The sequence below is a fragment of the Urocitellus parryii genome, chromosome 5 (genome assembly GCF_045843805.1).
Source record: "Urocitellus parryii isolate mUroPar1 chromosome 5, mUroPar1.hap1, whole genome shotgun sequence".
In the NCBI taxonomy this organism is placed as follows: Eukaryota; Metazoa; Chordata; class Mammalia; order Rodentia; family Sciuridae; genus Urocitellus; species Urocitellus parryii.
The window spans coordinates 208,877,297-208,896,940 of record NC_135535.1 but is presented as its reverse complement, the minus strand read 5'-3'; the positions used below and the strand labels follow the sequence as shown (position 1 = coordinate 208,896,940).

Sequence of the window (19,644 nt, the reverse complement as noted above, 5' to 3'; positions counted from 1 at the left end):
TCACAGGAAGGACAGTCCTTCCCAACTCTGCTCGACTGACCTCCTACTTCTCATGGGCCAAAACCAGGTCACAGGTCCCCCGCCAGTGGCTGGCGAAGGAATGCCCCGCTATAATTCATCGACAGGGCCCTGGCTCTGGGCCCTACGGTGCGGAACCGCCGCGAGCTCGGCGGCGGAGCGGGAGGAAGCGGCGGGCCGGAGTCGGGGCAGCTGGTTACAGCAGGGGTCTGGAGCCTCAGGCGGGAGGACCTGGGCGCCGGAGCAGAGCGGCACCGCCTCTGGGCCTCGGCTTCCGAGTGCACAGCCCCAGGGTCCCGGCGCCTGCGCCCTCCGGTCTGTAGAAGTGTGGGGCGCTCCCAAACTTATCCACAAGGTGCCACCAAAAGCCGCAACCGCGCCCAGCGTAGCACCCGGCCACGACCTCGGTGGCTCCCAGGGTGCAGGCCAGAGTCCAACTCTGGGAGCCGAGGCGCGTCAACCGGACCACAACTCCCAGAAACCGCCCGAAATCTCCCAAGCGGATTGGCCCGCTGCCCCATCCATCAGTCGACCAACAGCAGGAAGAACTGCCGACGGTGCCCAACGACCAATCACAGGAGAGAGGAGGCGGGCGGCCCACCTGCCGATCCCGAGGCTGTGGCTCAAGTATGGCGGATACTAAACCCAGGGGCCTTCGGGGCCCCACCGCTGATTCTGTGACCCGGGAAGGTCAAGCCACCCCTCCCCTACGAAACAGCTGCGTTAGGGCAGACAGGCAAAGCCCCTCGAGCACCTGTCTCCGAAAAGACTGCGGCCTCCGCGACTCCGGCCTGCGGCCCCGGCCGGGTAGGGATTTCGCGCTCCTCGCGGGCCACGCCCCTCCGGCCTCCTCATAGGCTCCCCCGAACACTTGCGAAGGGACCTGGGCGTGGCGAGCCTGGGGCCCGGCCTCCGGGTGGGCCCGAGAGGCCGGCTGACTCGGGCCTGAGGCCGCATGGACAGCCTGGCGCTGGGTCAGTGGCGACGGCGGAAGCCGGAGGAGCTGCCGGTTCCGGGGGACGCGGTGAGCCCCGGGGCCTGGGTGTTAGGAATGGAAAGGCGCCTGCCCTTGGGCTGGCCCCCACCGCCCTCGGCTGCGGGCCTAGCACCCCCTGTCAGGCCGACTGGCCCTGCGGCCTGCGCCTCACCGGGGCGTGTCTGGGGGCGTGGCCACGCGCGGAACCGCGGCCTCGCTTCGCCTCCCCCCCCCCCCCCGCGCCTGCGCGGACTCGTGGAGCCTGGCCTCCGCAGACCCGCCAGCTCTCCGGGACCCGACGTCCGCTCCCTAAAATATGCACTGGGGACCCCTCCCCCGACCCCGGGTGTTCGGTGTCTAGACCAGATGGCCTCCCGCTTCCCGCACTCTGGACAGGTCCACGTGCCAGTGCTGCGCGGCTTCAGCCGGGAGAGCGCGGGCTTGTGTGTGAGAGTGCCGGACTGCAGGGAGCGGCCGGCCGCAGCCCCAGGAGGGCCGGAGAGCCCGGCTCTGTAGCCGGTGGTGAAGGATCCCGGAGGGATGGAGCCTCGTGCAGAGCTGCGTCTTCCCCTCCACTGGCAAAGGGGGCAGTTATTTTTTGACCTCACTTATTTTGTGGTCCCTTGCTAAGAGCAGCAAGAGCAGCCAAGATACCCAACATTTGCTCTTTTCCTTAGTTATTTCTTTGAGAGCTACAGACTTGATAAGTGCCAGGTCTGTTTTTTCAGATAATGCAGGCAACATTTTTTTTCAGACGTTTTTGTAGATTATCGAAATTGAGTATGGGGTTTGGGGTGTAGTTCCCTAGCCCCCGGCTCACTTCCCAGGCCCCCTTCACCTGAGTGACTAGGGGCGCAGGAGTGCTAAAGGGAGTGCTTAATATGTACAAGCCCTTGGGTTCAGTGACTAGCTTTCTACTTGCAGCATCTGTTCCCTCACTAGCCACTCACTACCTGATGTGGAACCAGTGCCACTTATGTTTCTGTCAGCAGCACCCCACCTCCAGGTGCCAGTTATTGTATTTCCAGGATACATCAGGCTGCGAGCCTCTATTGTGGGTGAAGACAACATGGAGTTCGGTTCTTCTGCACATAATAGTGTGGAGATGAGCCAGTCCACGGTGGTGAAAACCTGGTTCCCTGAATTTAGGTGTAAGGCAGATGGTACCCGATCCAAGGACATCCAGGTACCTCGAGTCCTTCTCTAACACCATCCCCTGCATGTCACTGTCACTGTCAGCTGGCTCATCACTGCAGTATTCACACTCCAGACAGTAGGGAAGCAAGTGGTGGAGTCTCAGGATGATAGGACACTTCAAGAGCTTACTGCCACTGCCCTGTGGGAAATGGAGGGTGGGGTCAGAGCAAGGGCTCTCTGCCTGGTGCATTAGACAGCCGGGTGGGGAGAGCAGCCTGCTGTAGTCTTGCTGACAGTGATGGGAGGGCAGTGGGAAGGGTGGAGTCCCCTCTCAGGGTGGCCTTGAGCACCTGGGAGGGCAGTGGTTCCTGTTCTGAGAGAAAGCTGGTGTGGTACTGGGAGAAAATGGAGTTCCTGTTAGGGCAGGCTGGGTTCTCTGTGACTCTGGGACATTTAGTGGTGATATGGCAAATACTGCTAGTCATTGAGCAGTCACCATGTGGATCATCTGGATTTCACAACAACATTTTATGGTTCCCATACTATAAATGAGAAAACCGAGGTGCGGAGAGGTTCATTAGCTGTCCTCCAGGCCCACAGCAAGCCAGAGTTGGAACTAGGATCTGTCTGTAGAGCTTCTCCTCCTAACCGCTGGGCTACACAGCTTTCTGTGTGGGGATCTTGGAGCTGAAACATGAGGGTTTCACAGTGTTGTCCTAAATTGGCCATCATAAAATGATGAGAAGTGTGATGCTGAGGGCTGTCAGGGACAGGGAGCCAGAGGTCATTATTGATCAGAAAGAACGGAGGAGACTTAATGGAAGAAACCTTGAATGATCTATCAGATTGGAATTGCTGAAATTGAGTGCCAAGGTTGCAACCGCAGTGCTTCCTGACTGTTACCAAAGAATAACGATTTGGGTATCTTAGAGCCATGGTGTGTACTGCTTCTTAATTTGATAAAGTTCTTGTTTATATTGTACTGTGTCCTAGTCTTTGATCTAATAATCCAGATTGAGTTCAATAAAGTATCCAAGTGCTTATATCAAGTTTTCTGTTCTCTCCAAGTTTTCTTCTCTCTCTCTCTCTCTCTCTCTCTCTCTCTCTCTCACACACACACACACACACACACACACACACACAATTCTCCAGCATTTGATTTCTGAGGAACTCCAACTATTTTCCTCCTGTTGGCAGCCCAGTGGCTCTATACTGAGTACATATAGCCATGAGCAGAGTCCAGAAAATTGCCTGGCACAGCCAGTCAGGTGCAACCTGGTCCTGGTTGCAGTTTCCTAGCTGGGCAGTCAGCTAGTGTGGTGACTGGCAGCTGCATGTTGGCGGCATTGGATCATTTCCACCTGCAGACATCTTTTGAGCCCCTGTTGTGGCCTGGGTCCTGGGTGGGCACAGGAGGTGTGACACTTGGCAAGAAATGTGGAGACCTTTGGAACTCCTGGCGAGATTTCTTACGTAGTACCTGCGCCTGCTCACATCAGTTCCCTTGCTCAGCACACACTTTTTAGAGTGATGGTGCCCTTCACACCTGAAGCTCCGTGTCACTCGGCCTTCTACCTCTGTTAGGGCTGTTCTCCAAAAGACCTCTGCTGGTGTGCCCTTGTGGTCCTGTGAGCTCCCTGTGCTTTTTCTATTTTTCTCCCTTCGTTTGGCTTAAGGGACTCTTTTTATGATTGCATGTTATTTCCTTCACTGTCTTATCAGCTGTAGCTTTGCTCTTTGCTTTATGATGTAGAGTGTTCCTCTGCAGCATCGTCAGGTGATGGTGTACCACCTCACACTTGAGCACCTCTCTCTTCCTTCCTCTCAACATTGTGCCTTATAGACCTATATATTACTTTGACATATGCTATAAACTTCATTTTGTATTGATACTATTTCTGTTTTTAACAGTCAATCATATTTTGAAAAAGATTCAATAACAAGAAAAAAACACATATTTATACACATAGTTTCCATTTCCACTACAATTCTTTCTTTTATGTTGGTCTCTATTTCCTTCTGACATTCATTTCTTCCCCTGCCTAAAGGAATTCCTTCATTTTTTTTTCTCCCTTTTTGGTGCTGAGGATTGGGCCCAGGGCTTTGTGCATACCAGGCCTGTGCTCTACCTCCTAGCTACACCTGCAGCCCCCTTCAACATTTCTTATAGGACAGGTCGACTTGTGGTAATTTTTTTTTCAACTTTTATCTGTCTGAGAAAGTCTTTATTTCACCTTCATATTCGAAAGATATTTCCACTGTGCACAGAATTCTAAATAGAAAGGTTTTTTTTTCTTTCAGTATTATAAAAAGATGTTGCTTCCTGTTTTGTAGGATTGCTTCCAAGGTGAAATCTCCAGTCACTCTCTCTTTGTTTCTCCATGTACATGTTTCTTTAATCTCTGGCTACTTCAAAACCTTTCTTTATCAGTAGCTTTGAGCAATTTGTTTATCATGTGCTTTGTTACCATGATAAATCCTTATTATTTTGTGCTTAGTGCTATTGTGATTCTTGAAATTGTGAGTTTATAGTTTTCATCAGATTTTTTGACATTTTCCTTCTTTTTTCTTTTATCTGGTGGTGCTTGGGATTGAACCCAGGACCTTGTGCATGCGAGGCAAGCACTCTACCAACTGAGCTACATTCCTGGCCCAAATCTGCAACATTTTTATCTATTGTATTTTCAGATATTTTTCTTGTTTCCCTTACTTCCTCTCTTTCTGAAACTTCAGTTATTCATCTGTTCCTGAAGTTGTCTTGTGATGCCTACTTAAAGCCTTCTCTGTGTTCAGAGTCTATACTCTGTATTGCTGTTTCAGGTTCACTAACCTTTTCTTCTGCAGTGTCTAGTCTGCCATTAATTATATCCAGTCCATGTTCCATCTCAGATCTGGATCCCTGTCTCTGTTTAACATTCTGAACATATGCAGTTATAATGACCTTTTAATGTTCTTCTCTGCCTATTCTAGCACTTGTGTGATTTCTGGGCCAGCTATAATGGATTATTCTCATTACAAATCACATTTTCCACTTCTTTGCTGACTTAGTAATTTTTGTTTGGATGTCAGACATTGTCAGTTTTATATTTTGGGTACTGGATATTTTTGGATTCCTATGAATATGATTGAGCTTTCTTTTTGGAACACAAATAAGCTACTTGGAAGTACTTGAGCCCTTTGAGTCTTGTGTTTAAGATCACAAGGATTTTTGGTTTTTACTGGTAGAGTCAGGCAATATTCCCAGCCATGTTTGAGCATCAAAAATTGTCATTTCTAATCCTTCCAGGTAGTTCTTTCCATGGTCTTAGGTAATTTCATCCCTTATCCATGTTGATCAATATTCAGCTGAATGCATCTTTCTCTCTCCAAGCCACTGTCTTCTGCAGTAGTCTGCTCTGTGAGATCCAGCCACCTTGGCCTCCCTAACCTCTCATCAGTGTGTCCTAATCTCAGGGAGTTCACCAGGCTCCACCTGGGTTCCACCTCCTGTGTCACAGCCTGGAAGTGGTCAAGGCAACGTAGACAGGCAGTCATAGGGCTAACCTCATTTGCGTCCCATATCTCAGGGGTCAGCACCCTGTTTCTGGTTGGTTAGTGTCCTGAAGTCTGTTACTTAATTTACTTTGTCCATGTTTGGTTATTTCATGAAGGAGAGTAAATTCTGTTGCTCCAATTTGACCCAAAGAAGTTGAATAATACAGGTTGATTAAAGGTTTAAAAAAGGAAAAGCACATGCACTAATAAAGTTTGAACTTTGAAGGACTTAAGATGTTCAGGAAAATTAATTCTAAATGTTTTCTACCCTGTTTTGATTTAGAATGTTTTAAAGGTTGTCTTTAAAAGACAAAAGCTCTTGTAAGTTGTACATGCAGCAACAGCTACATGAAAACAACTAGCAGTGTGACTATTTTCTATGCAATTTAGCTCATCTGCTGTTAATGAGTCTGTTTATCTGGGAACATCATCACCCCTCTAGACTCTTCTGTAGGTGGGCAGCAGTCTGGGCTCAGTTCATCAGCGGACATGCTTTTCCAGTGACACCCACACAGTTCATGTCTCCGGGCCAGGATGAGCAAGCTTGAGGCTGTGAAAAGGACAGGTCATTCCTTGTCTCCACCTGGAATGTTTTTGATGCAACTATGCAAACTTTGTTATGAGTAAACTGTAAAGTGCTATATGATATTTTCATGAATCCTTGGTATTATGAATTGGTGAAAAAACAGAGGCAGAAGATATTTTAGGTCCACTCTGCTCTGTGGATTACTTCTGGACATACCTTTGCTACTCTTGGGAAATTATCCAGTAAAGCTTGTAGTCCTTTGTCAGCAAAACCACTTAGACATATCGATGACTTTAACTCCATTCAGTGACCCTAAGTAGTCCAACCTAGAAAGCAAGAATGTTGGGAGTTAACTTTGCTAGCTTCACCCAGATTTTTTTTTTTTTAGCTCATCTGCTGAGCTCCCTGGTGAAACATTGGGAATCCCTCTTGATGAAGCAGACCCCCAGCAAAGCCCCATTGTCTTCCAGGGGTCACTCTTAACACTGAAGTAATTGTGACCCACTCCTCAGGAAACAAGTTAGTTTTTGCACACAGTTTTTATTCTAGAAAGGAAATCGGTAATAATTCATTTCTAGTTACAGCCCTAATGCAGATGTTCACTCTGTCAGCCACACGTAGCCTCAGTCACTTCTGGTTTCTGGCAGATTTCTTTGTAAGTGAACTGAGTCAGTGTGCTGCGAGGCCAGCAGGAAGGAGGTCTCCTCGTTGGAGCACTCTTTAGAGTCTGTTGTGTCTGCAGCTGCTCTGGGAGTGACTTGCCTGCTTCTGCAACTATCAGAGCCAAGCAAGGTGCGCAGCAGGTATTCAGGAAGCATGGCTCGTGATGACTTAGGCGGATGCGGATGTTTTTAACTGAGAAGAAACGAAGGGAGGGTTATGTGAATGTGCGGATTGTTGGCATGTTCAAGACATTTATTTAAGGAAAACTATTCAGTTGGGGAAAGCCCCACCAGTGGCCACATGATTACCCTTCCCTGAGACTGCCACTCAGGTCGTGTAGGTGCTCTCTTGTAGTCATCAAAACAGTGTTGTTTCTTTAAGTGCTGCCATCACCACCGTCACCACGGGGTTTGAGACTTCCTCATCACCCCAGAGATGGTCACTCCACTGCTGTGTTCCTTATCTGGATTTGCCTCTTCTGCAAATTTCATGGAAGTGGAATATCACAATATATCATCTTTTTTTTTTAATATGTGGTCTTTTATATCTGGTTTCTTTTACTGATCATGTTTTTGAATTTCACCCATGATGAAGTTTATCTCAGTAGCATGCTCTTTTCACAGCTAACTAATTAACCTGTGTGGCCAGATATGGCAATACCTAAGTGTGAGGTGAGGGCCACCCCCACACAGCCTTAGCTTCCTCAGAAGGGCCGAGCACCTGGTGGCAGCTGAGGAAAGGGCTCTGTCTTTATTTTCTTTAGTCAGAGTGACAGTTTTTCTTTGCTCGTGTGCAGTATCTCCTCAGCATAGCTAGCCCTCCTCGCATTAGCTAACTGGTCTCCTACTCTGACCCATGACTCGCTCATCTCACAGCTTGCCTACTCTTTGCCAAGCTAGACTTGGTTAAGAGAGTAGGCGGAATGATCTCGCAAACTGATTTAAGGAGTCTTTAAAAAATGGCCATGGCTAAATGAGACAGCATCAAGGTGTTCAGGACCCTTTGGTCACAACCCAGTTTGCCCTAGCAATGTGGGAGCTGAGTGTGAGAATCCTAATTCTGGTCCTCTCTCTGCTTGACATTGTGCCAGATTTCAATGTGCCGTAGAAAGTACACCTTCCAAGAATGCAAGGTCATTTTCCAAATGAAAATGTCATTGGAAGGAATCTTTACTTGATGGAAACCACGCATTCTTTCTAAATGGTGGTCTGTGGGGCCTTATCAATCTTGGTCCATCCAGTGTTCCTGTTCTATATGCAGACCAATGGTCATCCATATCAGCAACTCCAGCAAAAGTAAACTTCTTTATTACGGTAGAATTAAAATAAAACTAAACTCAAAAAAATGAAACTCAGCAAACTATTTCCTGTAACTAGGACTCAACCAGTCTCAGACATTTATAATACAAATGATCTTCAGGAAAAGGCCATTAGTCAAAAAAATTCTCAAAGTACTTTCAAGATGAAGGATTCGATTATTTTTATTTTGTTTATTTTTGTATAAAATATATTTTCTCATGGACTTCCTATCATTTGCATTACTGAAATCTAATGACTTACATTGATATTCTAATATATAATATATATACTTAACTCACATACTAAGTATATGTGCTTAGTCAGGGGTGTTTGATATGAAGAATGTGTCATTTTCTTGCTCTGCTAATTGAAGCGTGTCCCCAGTGCATTTCTGTGACAGTTCCCAGGGTTGCACACACTTTAGTCTCTCCATTCCTTGGAGGCATGGAGCAGAGAGGTGGACTTCTAGAGGTGGTCAGCATGGCTGAGCCCCCAGTAGTGGGGCTGCCGCTTGGTCTCTTTCCCAAGCTGCTTGTCCTTTGGTGCATTCTTGGGAGCATCAGGGAAAAGTCCACAGTCTGGCTTGTACAAGGGCTTGCTCGCATTCAGCATGGAATCCCGTCCTCCCAGACACCTCCTCATTAAGCTCACGTAGGTCCATCACCTTCAATAAAGGGAAAGTCCACGTCAACAGGGTGGTCCTGCTTCCTCAGGGCAGGGCATCTGTCACTTTAAGACTTGTGCCAACTTGGTTTCATCATTGAAGCCACAAAATACGTAATTTATGTTTAATTTACACATCTTATGAAGAAGCTGCTCCTGAACTGTGCTCCTGTTTCCGCTGCGAGGCTGCCGTTGCGTGATCTGCTTCAGTGCCTGTTAGGTAATGGGGTCGTTGTGTACACTCAGGGTTTTCGTTTTGTTTATACAGTGCAGTGTCTTTCAGCTTGGTGGTGAATCTTCATCTGCTTTATGCAGGCTGACAGATCCCCTCTGGAAGGGAGGAGAAGGGAACCGAGGGATTCTCACAGGCCGTCCCAGAGTTACATGCCCCCATGTTACAGAGTTTTCTTTGGTCTGGGCCAGTCCCTGATATTTGACCGGTAGTTCATTGCCAAGTAAGTGTCTAGGTGGATATCATATGTGTTGGAAGCTATTCCAGAATAAGGGCGGAGGGGAGAGAAAAAGGAAGGAGGGTCCCTTGAAAATACAGAGGTCATTCAGCATGGAAGCAGAGGAAGGGGGTTGAGGGGAGGGAAGGGAATGGGGAAAGGGAGGGAGAGTGGAGTGAGTGCCATCAGACTTTCCTGTATACACGTGTGAGTGTACCACAGTGAGCTCCACCTTTATGTATGTCCTTATGCACCAATTGAAAACAAGTACACACAAACAGAAGAAAGATCTACAGGTAGGCGGGAGGGAAGGGGTGGGTGGGGCAGGAGAGGAAGCAGAGGGGTTGTACTGAGGACAAAATTGGAGCAGATCATCTTCCATGCTCCTTTAGTTATGTCAAAATGAATTCTGTATATCCATAATAAATTAATATGGTAAAATGTCATATGTGGTCAGTTCTCAATAATCCGTAGTGAATAGCAGAAAATATGAATAATTTAATCCACTCTACTGGCTGAGGGCTGCCAAGCCATAATCTCCCACTCCCCAGAGGAGCACCCCTGCTGACCTGGACCTCAGCATGGCTTCTCCTTTCTCCCACCCCAGGGTGTGAGTTCCCTGAAGAACACTGGTTTGTCACCTTGGATGATGACAGGTCTCCCGACTTTAGGTACCACATGTCATTTAACCACACAGTGTTTAGGACACAGTTACAGAAGTGTCTTCGATTTCATCAGAAAGTGTAGGCCCCAGTTTCCATTTGTTTGTTTCTGCTTCTCCTTTTAGTAAGTGTGAGGTTGTTGAGGGAAGTCACCATTCTGATGCTGCCGATGGAGACGTTAAAATGCATGTATTAAATGGTGTGGAGGATATCAGTATTTCTATTCTTCCCCTTTAGCCCACATTTTTGAGAGTTGGCAGCACACTAGTTGTAGCATGACATGCTTCTTTTGCAGTGTGAAGGTGGCGCACGTTCTGGATAACTGGAGATCAAAGGCCTGGTCTTGATCCTCTAACTTAGGTGAAGGCAGTAGAGGGCTGCTTGATTTGCAAAAGTCCCCAGGACGTTGGTGGGTGTACTTTGATACACTAGAACATGACATGGAACTCCGGTTCAGTGAGAGTGTGTGGGAAACCTGTAGTTTCATCAACGGGGGAGAAGACCACAGTGAGCACAGACCTGGGAGGGGGAGAGTTGGTGCTGTGGAGGAAGCGGACCCGGGATGTGGTGCGGCTGTGAGGGCAGCTAAGCCATACAGGGTTCTCTGGAAACACAGGTGCCAAATTGTGGCTAGGGGATTTGGGTCTGCTCTACAGTAGTTGTGTGGCATTGGGGCATTCATTGTAGGTGGTTCATTTTAAGTGGGAGGTGGACAGTTTAGAAATCCTGAGAAGAGCGCACAGGATGGCAAGGGTCTGAAGCACCTCTGAAATGGATGGTGAGGGGGACCAGCCACAGAAAGTGCCTGAGCTCTGTCTTCAAACACGAGAGGATGTTATGTCCAACAGGAACAGCTGTTTACTTTATGTTGCTCAAGAGGGAAAAATAAGAATCATGAGTGGAGTTGTGAGAAAGGAATTTGGTTTAAATCAGTATTTCTCGAGTGTGATATATAAACCACTGGGAGTATGGGGGTTTTATTTGTTTATTACAAAACTTTTTGCCAGGTGTGGTAGTGGCCGCCTGTATTTCCAGTGACTCAAGAGGCAGGAGGATCGCAAATTCAAACCCAGCATCAGCAACTTAGGCTCTAAACAACTTAGTGAGACCCTGTCTCAAAATAAAAGATAAAGAGGGCTGAGGATGTTAAGCACCCCTGGGTTCAATCCCCAGTACCAAAATAACAATAAAAACTTTTTATATTGAAATAGTTTTAGACTGTCAGAAAGGTTGCAAAGAACAGTGTACAGAGTTCAAATGCACCTTCACCTAATCAGCAAGCTAGAGTAAGATCGCAAGCCTTAGAACCAACCCTGGTACAGAATTATAACTGAGCTCTTCCAGGTTCCAGCGATGCCCTTCTTCAGCTGCAGGCTCAACTCCAAGATCTGATGTTGCTTTTAGCTGTTTCCTTGTCTCTTACAACTTGTGACCTGCATCAGTCTTTTAGGACCTTCACACATTTAATGAGTGTGGATCAGGTACTTGTTTGCCTCGTGTTTCCTCATGAGTTGACAAAGGTCACGTGTCTGGGGCATTAGCACTGTAGCACTGGTGCTGTGCTTTCCTTGTTTGTTAGTGTGCGCTGCTGGGGGTGGAACCGAGGCCTTGCACGAGCTAGGCAAACACTCTCCCACCCACTTACCCCAGCCCAAGGTGTGCCTCCCTGGTGCAGCATGCTTGTGGCATATGATGTCAGTGTGTCTCTACTGGTACGTCAGCCTTGTCACTTGGTAAAGGTGTTTTATCCACTTAACATTATTATTTTCTCTTTATGATTTATATAAATCTTGGGAAGATCACTTACAGACTGCAAATATCCCTTTCGTTTCTTAAATTTCTGCCTACCAATTTTAGCATCTATTGATACATCTGATCTGAAATGATTTTCATTGTATTTTACTTAATCAAAATTTTGTAATGTCCTCTTTTTTTTACATTTATTTATTAAAATTTGCCTGTAAAGAACTCTTGTCGTTTCTCCCCCATTTACTGATTGTTGTTTTTATTGTGGGTGTCATGGGCCTTTCTTCTGTGGCTTACGTAGAATCCAATGTTGGTGTTTACTGTATTACTACAATTATTTTGGATTTGGCCATTAGGAATTGCTCTGGGTTGGCACCCATGTCCTTTTGACACCCTTGTCCTTTACAAGGACTTCCTATGGTTCCACAAAGTACTTCAGGCTCATTGTATTTTCTCCATTCTGTCCCTGGGTCAGCTGTTCCCATGGAGCCTGGATGCCTTTCATGGGAGGATGGCGTTTAGCAGTCAGCACCTAGGTGCTGCTGGGCTGCGGTGTTCTCTGCAGCTGTGTGTGTGCACATACACGTGTAAGCACACTCATCTGTACATGTATTATTTCTGAATCTGCATCAGTATGTCTGACAGACACCTCCAGTTCCAATCCAACAGACCAGATTCACTGTAGCATTCTCCCTTTCTGTGTTTGTAGTTTATTTCTTCAACAGTGAGAAACTTGCTCTGGTCTTTTATAGTACACTTGCTTATTTATTCAGTGCAAGTATAATGTAGTTTCAAAATTGCTGACCTCGTGAGAAACAGACTTACCAACCAGGACACATTTTTTGTATAATAGTTCATTTTGGTTTTGGCCTTTGCGTTTCTAGCCACAACAGTACTTTGTAAAACTACTTAGGGTGATTCTTTTCTTCATGGTGGTGTAGTTTTCATTTCTGAGTAGTTAGGTTCATTTATTATTGTTTGCAATCCATCTGGGGTCCCCTTCTCCTGACGTCCTGATTGAGTTGAATTTTTACTTACTTGGCTCTGAAACATTACTCAGTTGTTAGGATACACACCCTGACTTCCTCTTGATGCCTCTTCCCACCTCCCCTCTCCCATCCACCCCCTGTAGGAAAGCCATCTCTAATTTCTCATGTATCCTTCTTATATCTCTTTCTTTTTTAAATTTTTTTTTAGTTGTAGATGGACACAATATATTTATTTATTCTTGTGTGGTGCTGAGGATCGAACCCAATGCCTCATGCATGAGAGGCAAGTGCTCCACCATTGAGCCACAACCCCAGCCCCTATATCTCTTCCTTATATGAAGGATAGCATATTATAGATTCTCTTTTGCACTTCTAGAAATCATGCAGACTGGTCCATAGAAATTTCCCCCTTTTTATAGCAGTGAAGAGCCGTGTTGCTGTGTGTTCAGACTTTGTCCCCTCTCCTGCACAGGGCACGCACCTCTCCTACTACATTGCAACTCAGCAGTGCTGCCCCTTTCCAATAGGATACACACCCTGACTTCCTCTATTTTTTTTTTCAGAGTTCAAATGTACAGAGTTCAAATGCACCTCCACATAATAAGCAAGCTAGAGTATGATTGCAAGCCTTAGAATCAACCCTGTACAGTAGTATAACTGAGCTCTTCCAGTTTCCTCTATTTTTAAATAATAATGTTGCTGAAGGTGGATTGAGGGTAGGTACTTGGAGGTGAGTGCCTGGGGTAGAGCGTGCCAAGATTTGTTGGGTGTTGCCAGATTTCCCCACCATGTTTGCATTCCCACCAGCTGGACAGAACCTTGCCAAGAGGGAACTGGTCATGTTTAAAATTGTCAGTCTAATGGATGACAGATGATGTCTTTTTTTAATATATATTTTTATTTGTCCTCATTAGTTATACATGACAGTAGAATGCATTTTGACACATCATACATAAATGGCATATAACTTCTCATTTGTCTGGCATTACATGATATAGAATTACACAGGTCATGTAATCATATATGCACAAAGGGTAATAATGTCTGATTCATTCTACTATCATTCCTATCCATGCCTCTCCCATCCCTTCACTCCCCTCTGTCTAGTCCAAAATACCTCTATTCTCCCCTCCACCCTTATTTTGAATTAGTATCCACGTATCAGAGAAAACATTCAGCCTTTGGTTCTTTGGGATTGGCTTATTTCTCTTAGCATAATATTCTCCAGTTCCATCCATTTACCAGCAAATGCCATAATTTCATTCTTCTTTAAGGCTAAGCAATATTCCAATGTGTGTATATACCACAGTTTCTTTATCCATTCATCTGTTGAAGGGCACCTTGGTTGGTTCCATAGTTTAGCTGTTGTGAATTGAGCTGCTATAAACACTGATGTGGCTGCATTGCTGTAGTATGCCGATTTTTAGTCCTTTGGTATAAATCTAGGAGTGAGATGACTGAGTCAAATGGTGATTCCTTCCAAGTTCTCTTATGGATTAATGACCTTAGGCACTAAAACAGAGACCCTGTGCCTAACAGAAGAAAAAGTAGGCCCAAATCTCCCCCATGTCGGCTTAGGATCTGACTTCCTTAACAAGATTCCTAAAGCACAAGAAGTAAAATCAAGAATCAATAAATGGACTTTGGGCAAAGGGGAAGTAGGGAAGGGGAGTACATTACCCTAAGTACATGAATGTGCCCTCGGTACATAGTCACATATGGGTGTGACTCCACATCATGTACAACCAGAGAAATGAAAAGTTATGCTTCATCTGTGTACAATGAATTGAGATGCATTCTGCTGTCATAGATACCTAATTAGAGCAAATTAAGAAAAAAAATCAATAAATGGAATGGAATCAAACTAAAAGCTTCTTCACAGCAAAGGAAACAACCAATAACATGAAGAGAGAACCTACAGAATGGGAAAAAAATATCTACTACACACACCTCAGATAGAACATTAATCTCCAGGATATATAAAGAACTCAAAAAACTTAAAGCCAAAAAAAAAAAGAACAAATAACCCAATCAACAAATGGGCAAAGGAACTGAACAGAAACTTCACAGAAGAAATAGAGTCAATTAACAAATATATGAAAAAATGTTCAACATCTATAGCAATTAGAGAAATGCAAATCAAATACTGAGATTCCATCTCACTCTAGTCAGAATGGCAATCATCAAGAATACAAGCAACGATAAATGTTGGTGAGGAGATGGGGGGAAAGGTACGCTCATATGTTGCTGATGGGACTGCAAATTGATGCAATCACTGTGGAAAGTAGTATGGAGATTCCTCAAAACTTGGAATGGCACCACCAGATGGTGTCTTAGTTGTATATGGTTGTAATACCTTTGTTTTTCATTAATTTTTTTTAATGTGGTGCTGAGGATTGAACCCAGTGTCTACCACATGCTAGGCAAGCACTTTACCACTGAGCCACAACCCCAGCCCCTGTCCCAATGTCTTGATCTGCATGTCTCTAAATATGGGTGAGTTTGAACACATTTTCGTATGTGTGAGAGCCACTTTAATAACTTTTTTGTAAACTGTACCTTTTCCTCATTATTATTTAGGGCTTTTTGCTCTCAACTTTCACCCGATTTTTATATGTTAGTTTGTTAGTTGTGTGTGTGTGTGTGTGTGTGTGTGTGTGTGTTATAAGTTCCAATTATTTTCTTATTTTTCAGGTACCTTTTAACTTTGTTTAGGGTTTTTTTGTTTTGCCCTGTAGAAGTTTTTATTTTTATGTAGTCAAATTTATCAATCTTTGTTTTGTTGCCTCTGGGTTTTAAGTCATAAATAGAAAATATTTTCCTGCACAGATTTAGAGAGGGGTTCCTGCGTGTTTTCTTCTAGTGCCTACAGAGTTCTGTATGCTCAGTTCTTCTACTCTGAGGTCTCTGGTCCATCTGGTTTATTTTTCATGTACGGTGTGAGACACAGGTCTAATTTTTTTCTTTTTCCAAATGGCTGCCTAGATTTCATGGCGCCATTCATTTGTTAAAAAGCCCACATTCAGCCCCATGGTTTGAAATGCCCAAGTTCCCCCTCACCGGGTTCCCTTCTGGACTCCTCATGCTGTCCGCCGGACTGTGTGTTCATGTGTGAGCCGACCCTGTGTACTGTCGTCTTCCTGGTACTCTTCCTGCTCAGTAGCGGTTTTTCCAGGTTCCTCTGGCTATACTTGCAGGCTGGCTCTTCCATGGGACCTTAGTATCAATTTGTATAATTATGAAATAGTTTATTGATGTTTTACTGGTATTATATTAAATTTACAAATTAACTTATGGAGAACTGTCATTTTGGTAATGCCAAGTCATCCTATCCAAGAATAGGATTTTTATTTTTTTATATTGTTTTTAGTTGTAGATGGACATAATACCTTTATTTTTATGTATTTATTTTAATGTGGTACCGAGGATCGAACCCAGTGCCTCACACATGCTAGGCAAGTTCTCTACCACTGAGCTACATCCCCAGCCCAAGGAATGTCTTTTCATTTGCCCACATAAATATTTTTTTGTGTATTTCAAGAATGCCTTAAGTTCACCTATATACATTTCATGCAATACTTGTTAAATAATTTAATTTTTAAATATTTAGTCCATTGCAATCATTTTAAACTGGATTTTCTCTCATGGCTTATTTATTTATTTATTTTTGTATTTGAAAGCTACTGATTTTTAATTAATTTTTCTTTTTGATACTAGGGATAGAACCCAGGGGATTTACCACTGAACTACATCTCCAGTCCTTTTTAGTTCTTGATTACAGGATCTCACCAAGTTGCTGAAGCTGACCTCAAACTTGATATCCTCTTCCCTCAGCCTCCCAAGTCACTGGGATTACAGGCATGCATTTCCATGCTTGGCAAAAGCTATTGATTTTAGTATACTAATTTCATACTGGCGAGTTCTCATGTGGTTTGAGTTAGTTTTATCATTGATTTCCTGGGATATCCAGATGTCTATTATGATGTCATTTGTGAACAGCAATAGTTTTAGTACTTATTCCTTCTGCCTCTGATTTCTCTCTTTCTCATCTCAGGTCAGACTCTAGTACAGTGTGAAAAGACATGGGGATAGGGACCTCTTTCCCTTCCCCTCAACCTTAGTAGGAATACTGGTTTAGGATTAAGGTATGTGTATTTTATCATGGTTAAGAGAAAAGCCCTGGAGCCAGGTGTGATGGTGCCCACCTGTAATCCCAGTGGTTCAGGAGGCTGAGGCAGGAGGATCGCAAGTTCAAAGCCAGCCTCAGCAACTTAGCGCCCTCATTAGAAGCTTAGCAAGACCCTATCTCAAAATTAAAAAAAAAAAAAAAGAAAACTCCTAAGGGCTGGGGATCTGTCTTCCTTGCCTCAGTCCCAGCCAGGGGCAGGGTGTTTCCCTTCCTTCTCAGAGCCCTGGAGGCATTTGTACCGAGAGCTGCCTGGCCCAGATTCCTCTGTGGTTGCTTACTAATGTTTGTTTCTTCCGTGGAAGTGAACCTGGAAGTGATCCGCTTCAGCTTCTGACTCTAATGGGGTCCCTTTGGATCATGTGGATTTCCTGCAGAAGTCATGTGCTTCATCTGCATTTTCAAGTGTTTTTGCATAGAGGTCTACAAAGTTCTCTCTGATGCTTTTAAACCTCTTCTGTTTCTTTGGATATTTTTTGGCATCTCTTGTTTTAAGTATTTGTGCTCTCCCCCTTCTTCTTGATCAGATTAGCTAGTGGGTTGTCTATTTCATTTACTTCCCACACCAGGATTTAGATTTTATTCATTGGGTATATTGTTTTTTTATTCTCTACCTCGTTAATTTAACTCTTCTCTTCATTATTTCCTTCCTTGTGTTTGCCTTTGGTCTACTTTCTTGTTCTTCTTTTATTTTTTTGTGATTTGGGAATGCTTAACTCATTTTTTTCATTTTTCCTGATAAAAATGTTAGTGCAGTGATTTTTTTTCTCTGATTATTGCTTTAAATGTGTCTTATAGATTCTGCCATATAGTGTTTTCTTGTAACTGCTTTAATTCTGTACTTTTTAGTTTACATTTCCTCTTTCACATGACTTAATTGTAGGACTTTAAATCTTCCTGCTGTTTTGTTGAAATCAGTCCATTCACTGTGACCAGAGGTGCTGTGTGCAGTGCTGCTGCCCTCAGAAGGCTGTGCTGTCCCTACTGTGAGCAGAGGTGCTGTGTGCAGTGCTGCTGCCCTCAGAAGGCTGTGCTGTCCCTACTGTGACCAGAGGTGCTGTGTGCAGTGCTGCTGCCCTCAGAAGGCTGTGCTGTCCCTACTGTGACCAGAGGTGCTGTGTGCAGTGCTGCTGCCCTCAGAAAGCTCTGCTGTCCCTACTGTGAGCAGAGGTGCTGTGTGCAGTGCTGCTGCCCTCAGAAGGCTGTGCTGTCCCTACTGTGACCAGAGGTGCTGTGTGCAGTACTGCTGCCCTCAGAAGGCTGTGCTGTCCCTACTGTGAGCAGAGGTGCTGTGTGCAGTGCTGCTGCCCTCAGAAGGCTGTGCTGTCCTCTATTGCTGAGGGCTGCTGTGATGCTGCCTGACCCTCAGGAGAACGTGTGCCCTCATCAGGATGTGGCATTCCACCTAGATCCTCACCATCAGCCTTGGTGGAGTGTGACCTTGGAACATTGTGTCTCCCACTTAGTTGTTGTTGGTGATGGTGGTTTGGGTTAGTTTGTTTTCTTGTCTCTCTATGGCACCAGGGATGGGACCCAGGGCTGCCTGCATGCTCTGCCTGTGTGCCACTCTCCCAGTCCTGACTGCTCTTTGCACACTGATGGTCTGGTGAGGATGGCCTCTCGTGCTGAGCCTCCTTGGGTGTGTTTCTGTCTGCTTCATCTCCTGTACTCTTTGCTTCCTAAGGTGGTGGTTGGTTACTCGGTTTGTAGACATCCATGAGTGTCAGACTGTCACATGAATAGTGGCTTCTAGTATTAAAAAGGGTCCGCTCCTGCTCCTCCTGCGTGCCTTGCTGGAGACCTTGTCCATCTTTTCATCTTCAGCCTGTCAGCACCACTGTATCTGAGTGTGCTCCTTGGAGGCAGCATGTGTTGGGTCCACTCTGTGAGCCCAAGGAGAAGCCCTTTCATGTCACAGGTAAGTCAAGCCTATTTCACACACACACACACACACACACACACACACACACACACGCACACACGCACTTCAGTATCGATATGTGTGGATACACACACCTATGTACACACATATGTAGACGCACACACACATATTTTTAAAAATTTTTTGATTCAGTACTGAGGATTGAACAAGGGCTTAGGCATGCCAGGCAAGCACCCGAGTACTGACTACATTCCAGCCCCAAGGCTGTTCATATTTATTGATATGACTGGCATGTGTACTTGCAACCCTATATTTTATAATCATATATACTTTGCTACATTTTCTGTTTCTTTCTCTATGAGATGCATATTCTTTACTCTTTCATTGAAATTTAAAAATTTTGGGTGAATTTTCTAGTGATCATTTGTATTTAAGCCTGTCTGGAGTAGCCTCTCTATTTTTCATCCTTGTGGGTAGACCTTCTGGGGTCAGCTTAGGTCCGTGCTTCTGCCTCTGCCAGCTGACCCCAAGGCCTGAGCAGGGTGTGGGCCAACGGCGCGAGGGAACACGCACACTGGGGTTTGGTGGTGTTTCTCTTGGCGCCAGAGTCCTGTCAGGTTTCAGCACTCCTTATCATCCAGCCTGGCCAAGGGTGGGCCTGGGTGCCGAACTCACTTCCCCCCTGTCTTTTTCATGTCCTTTTTGTAAGGACTGTGGGGAGGTCAGCAAGCTGGGCAGCTGCCCATGTCCTCCCCACCTCCTGGGAGGCAGGTCTGCCTATGCCAAGGATTTATGTAGGTGGTTCAGAGTTCAGCATTTTTCATTTCAATCCTTAAGTATTTCCTTAAGAGCATATTAGGAAATGGTAAAACTAGCACTTTAAACCCATGATATATGGTTTCTCTGTCGAATAAA

General features: G+C 45.2%; 1 protein-coding gene across 4 annotated transcripts in view; it reads left to right on the top strand.

Moving 5' to 3' along the window:
• Positions 1–628: 628 nt before the first annotated feature.
• The window catches only part of C5H10orf143 (chromosome 5 C10orf143 homolog), a 35,451-nt gene continuing 16,435 nt past the window's right edge, over positions 629–19,644 (top strand). For 3 of the 4 annotated variants that reach the window (XR_003302838.2, XR_003302837.2, XM_026411087.2), the window contains exon 1: positions 629–1,042. Coding sequence is in view for 2 of the 4 variants with exons in the window: in XM_026411087.2 (XP_026266872.1) it covers positions 974–1,042 (69 nt within the window). In the remaining 2 variants the exon portion in view is untranslated. The remainder of the gene's footprint in view (positions 1,043–19,644) is intronic. The other variant, XM_026411088.2, reaches the window with a different exon arrangement.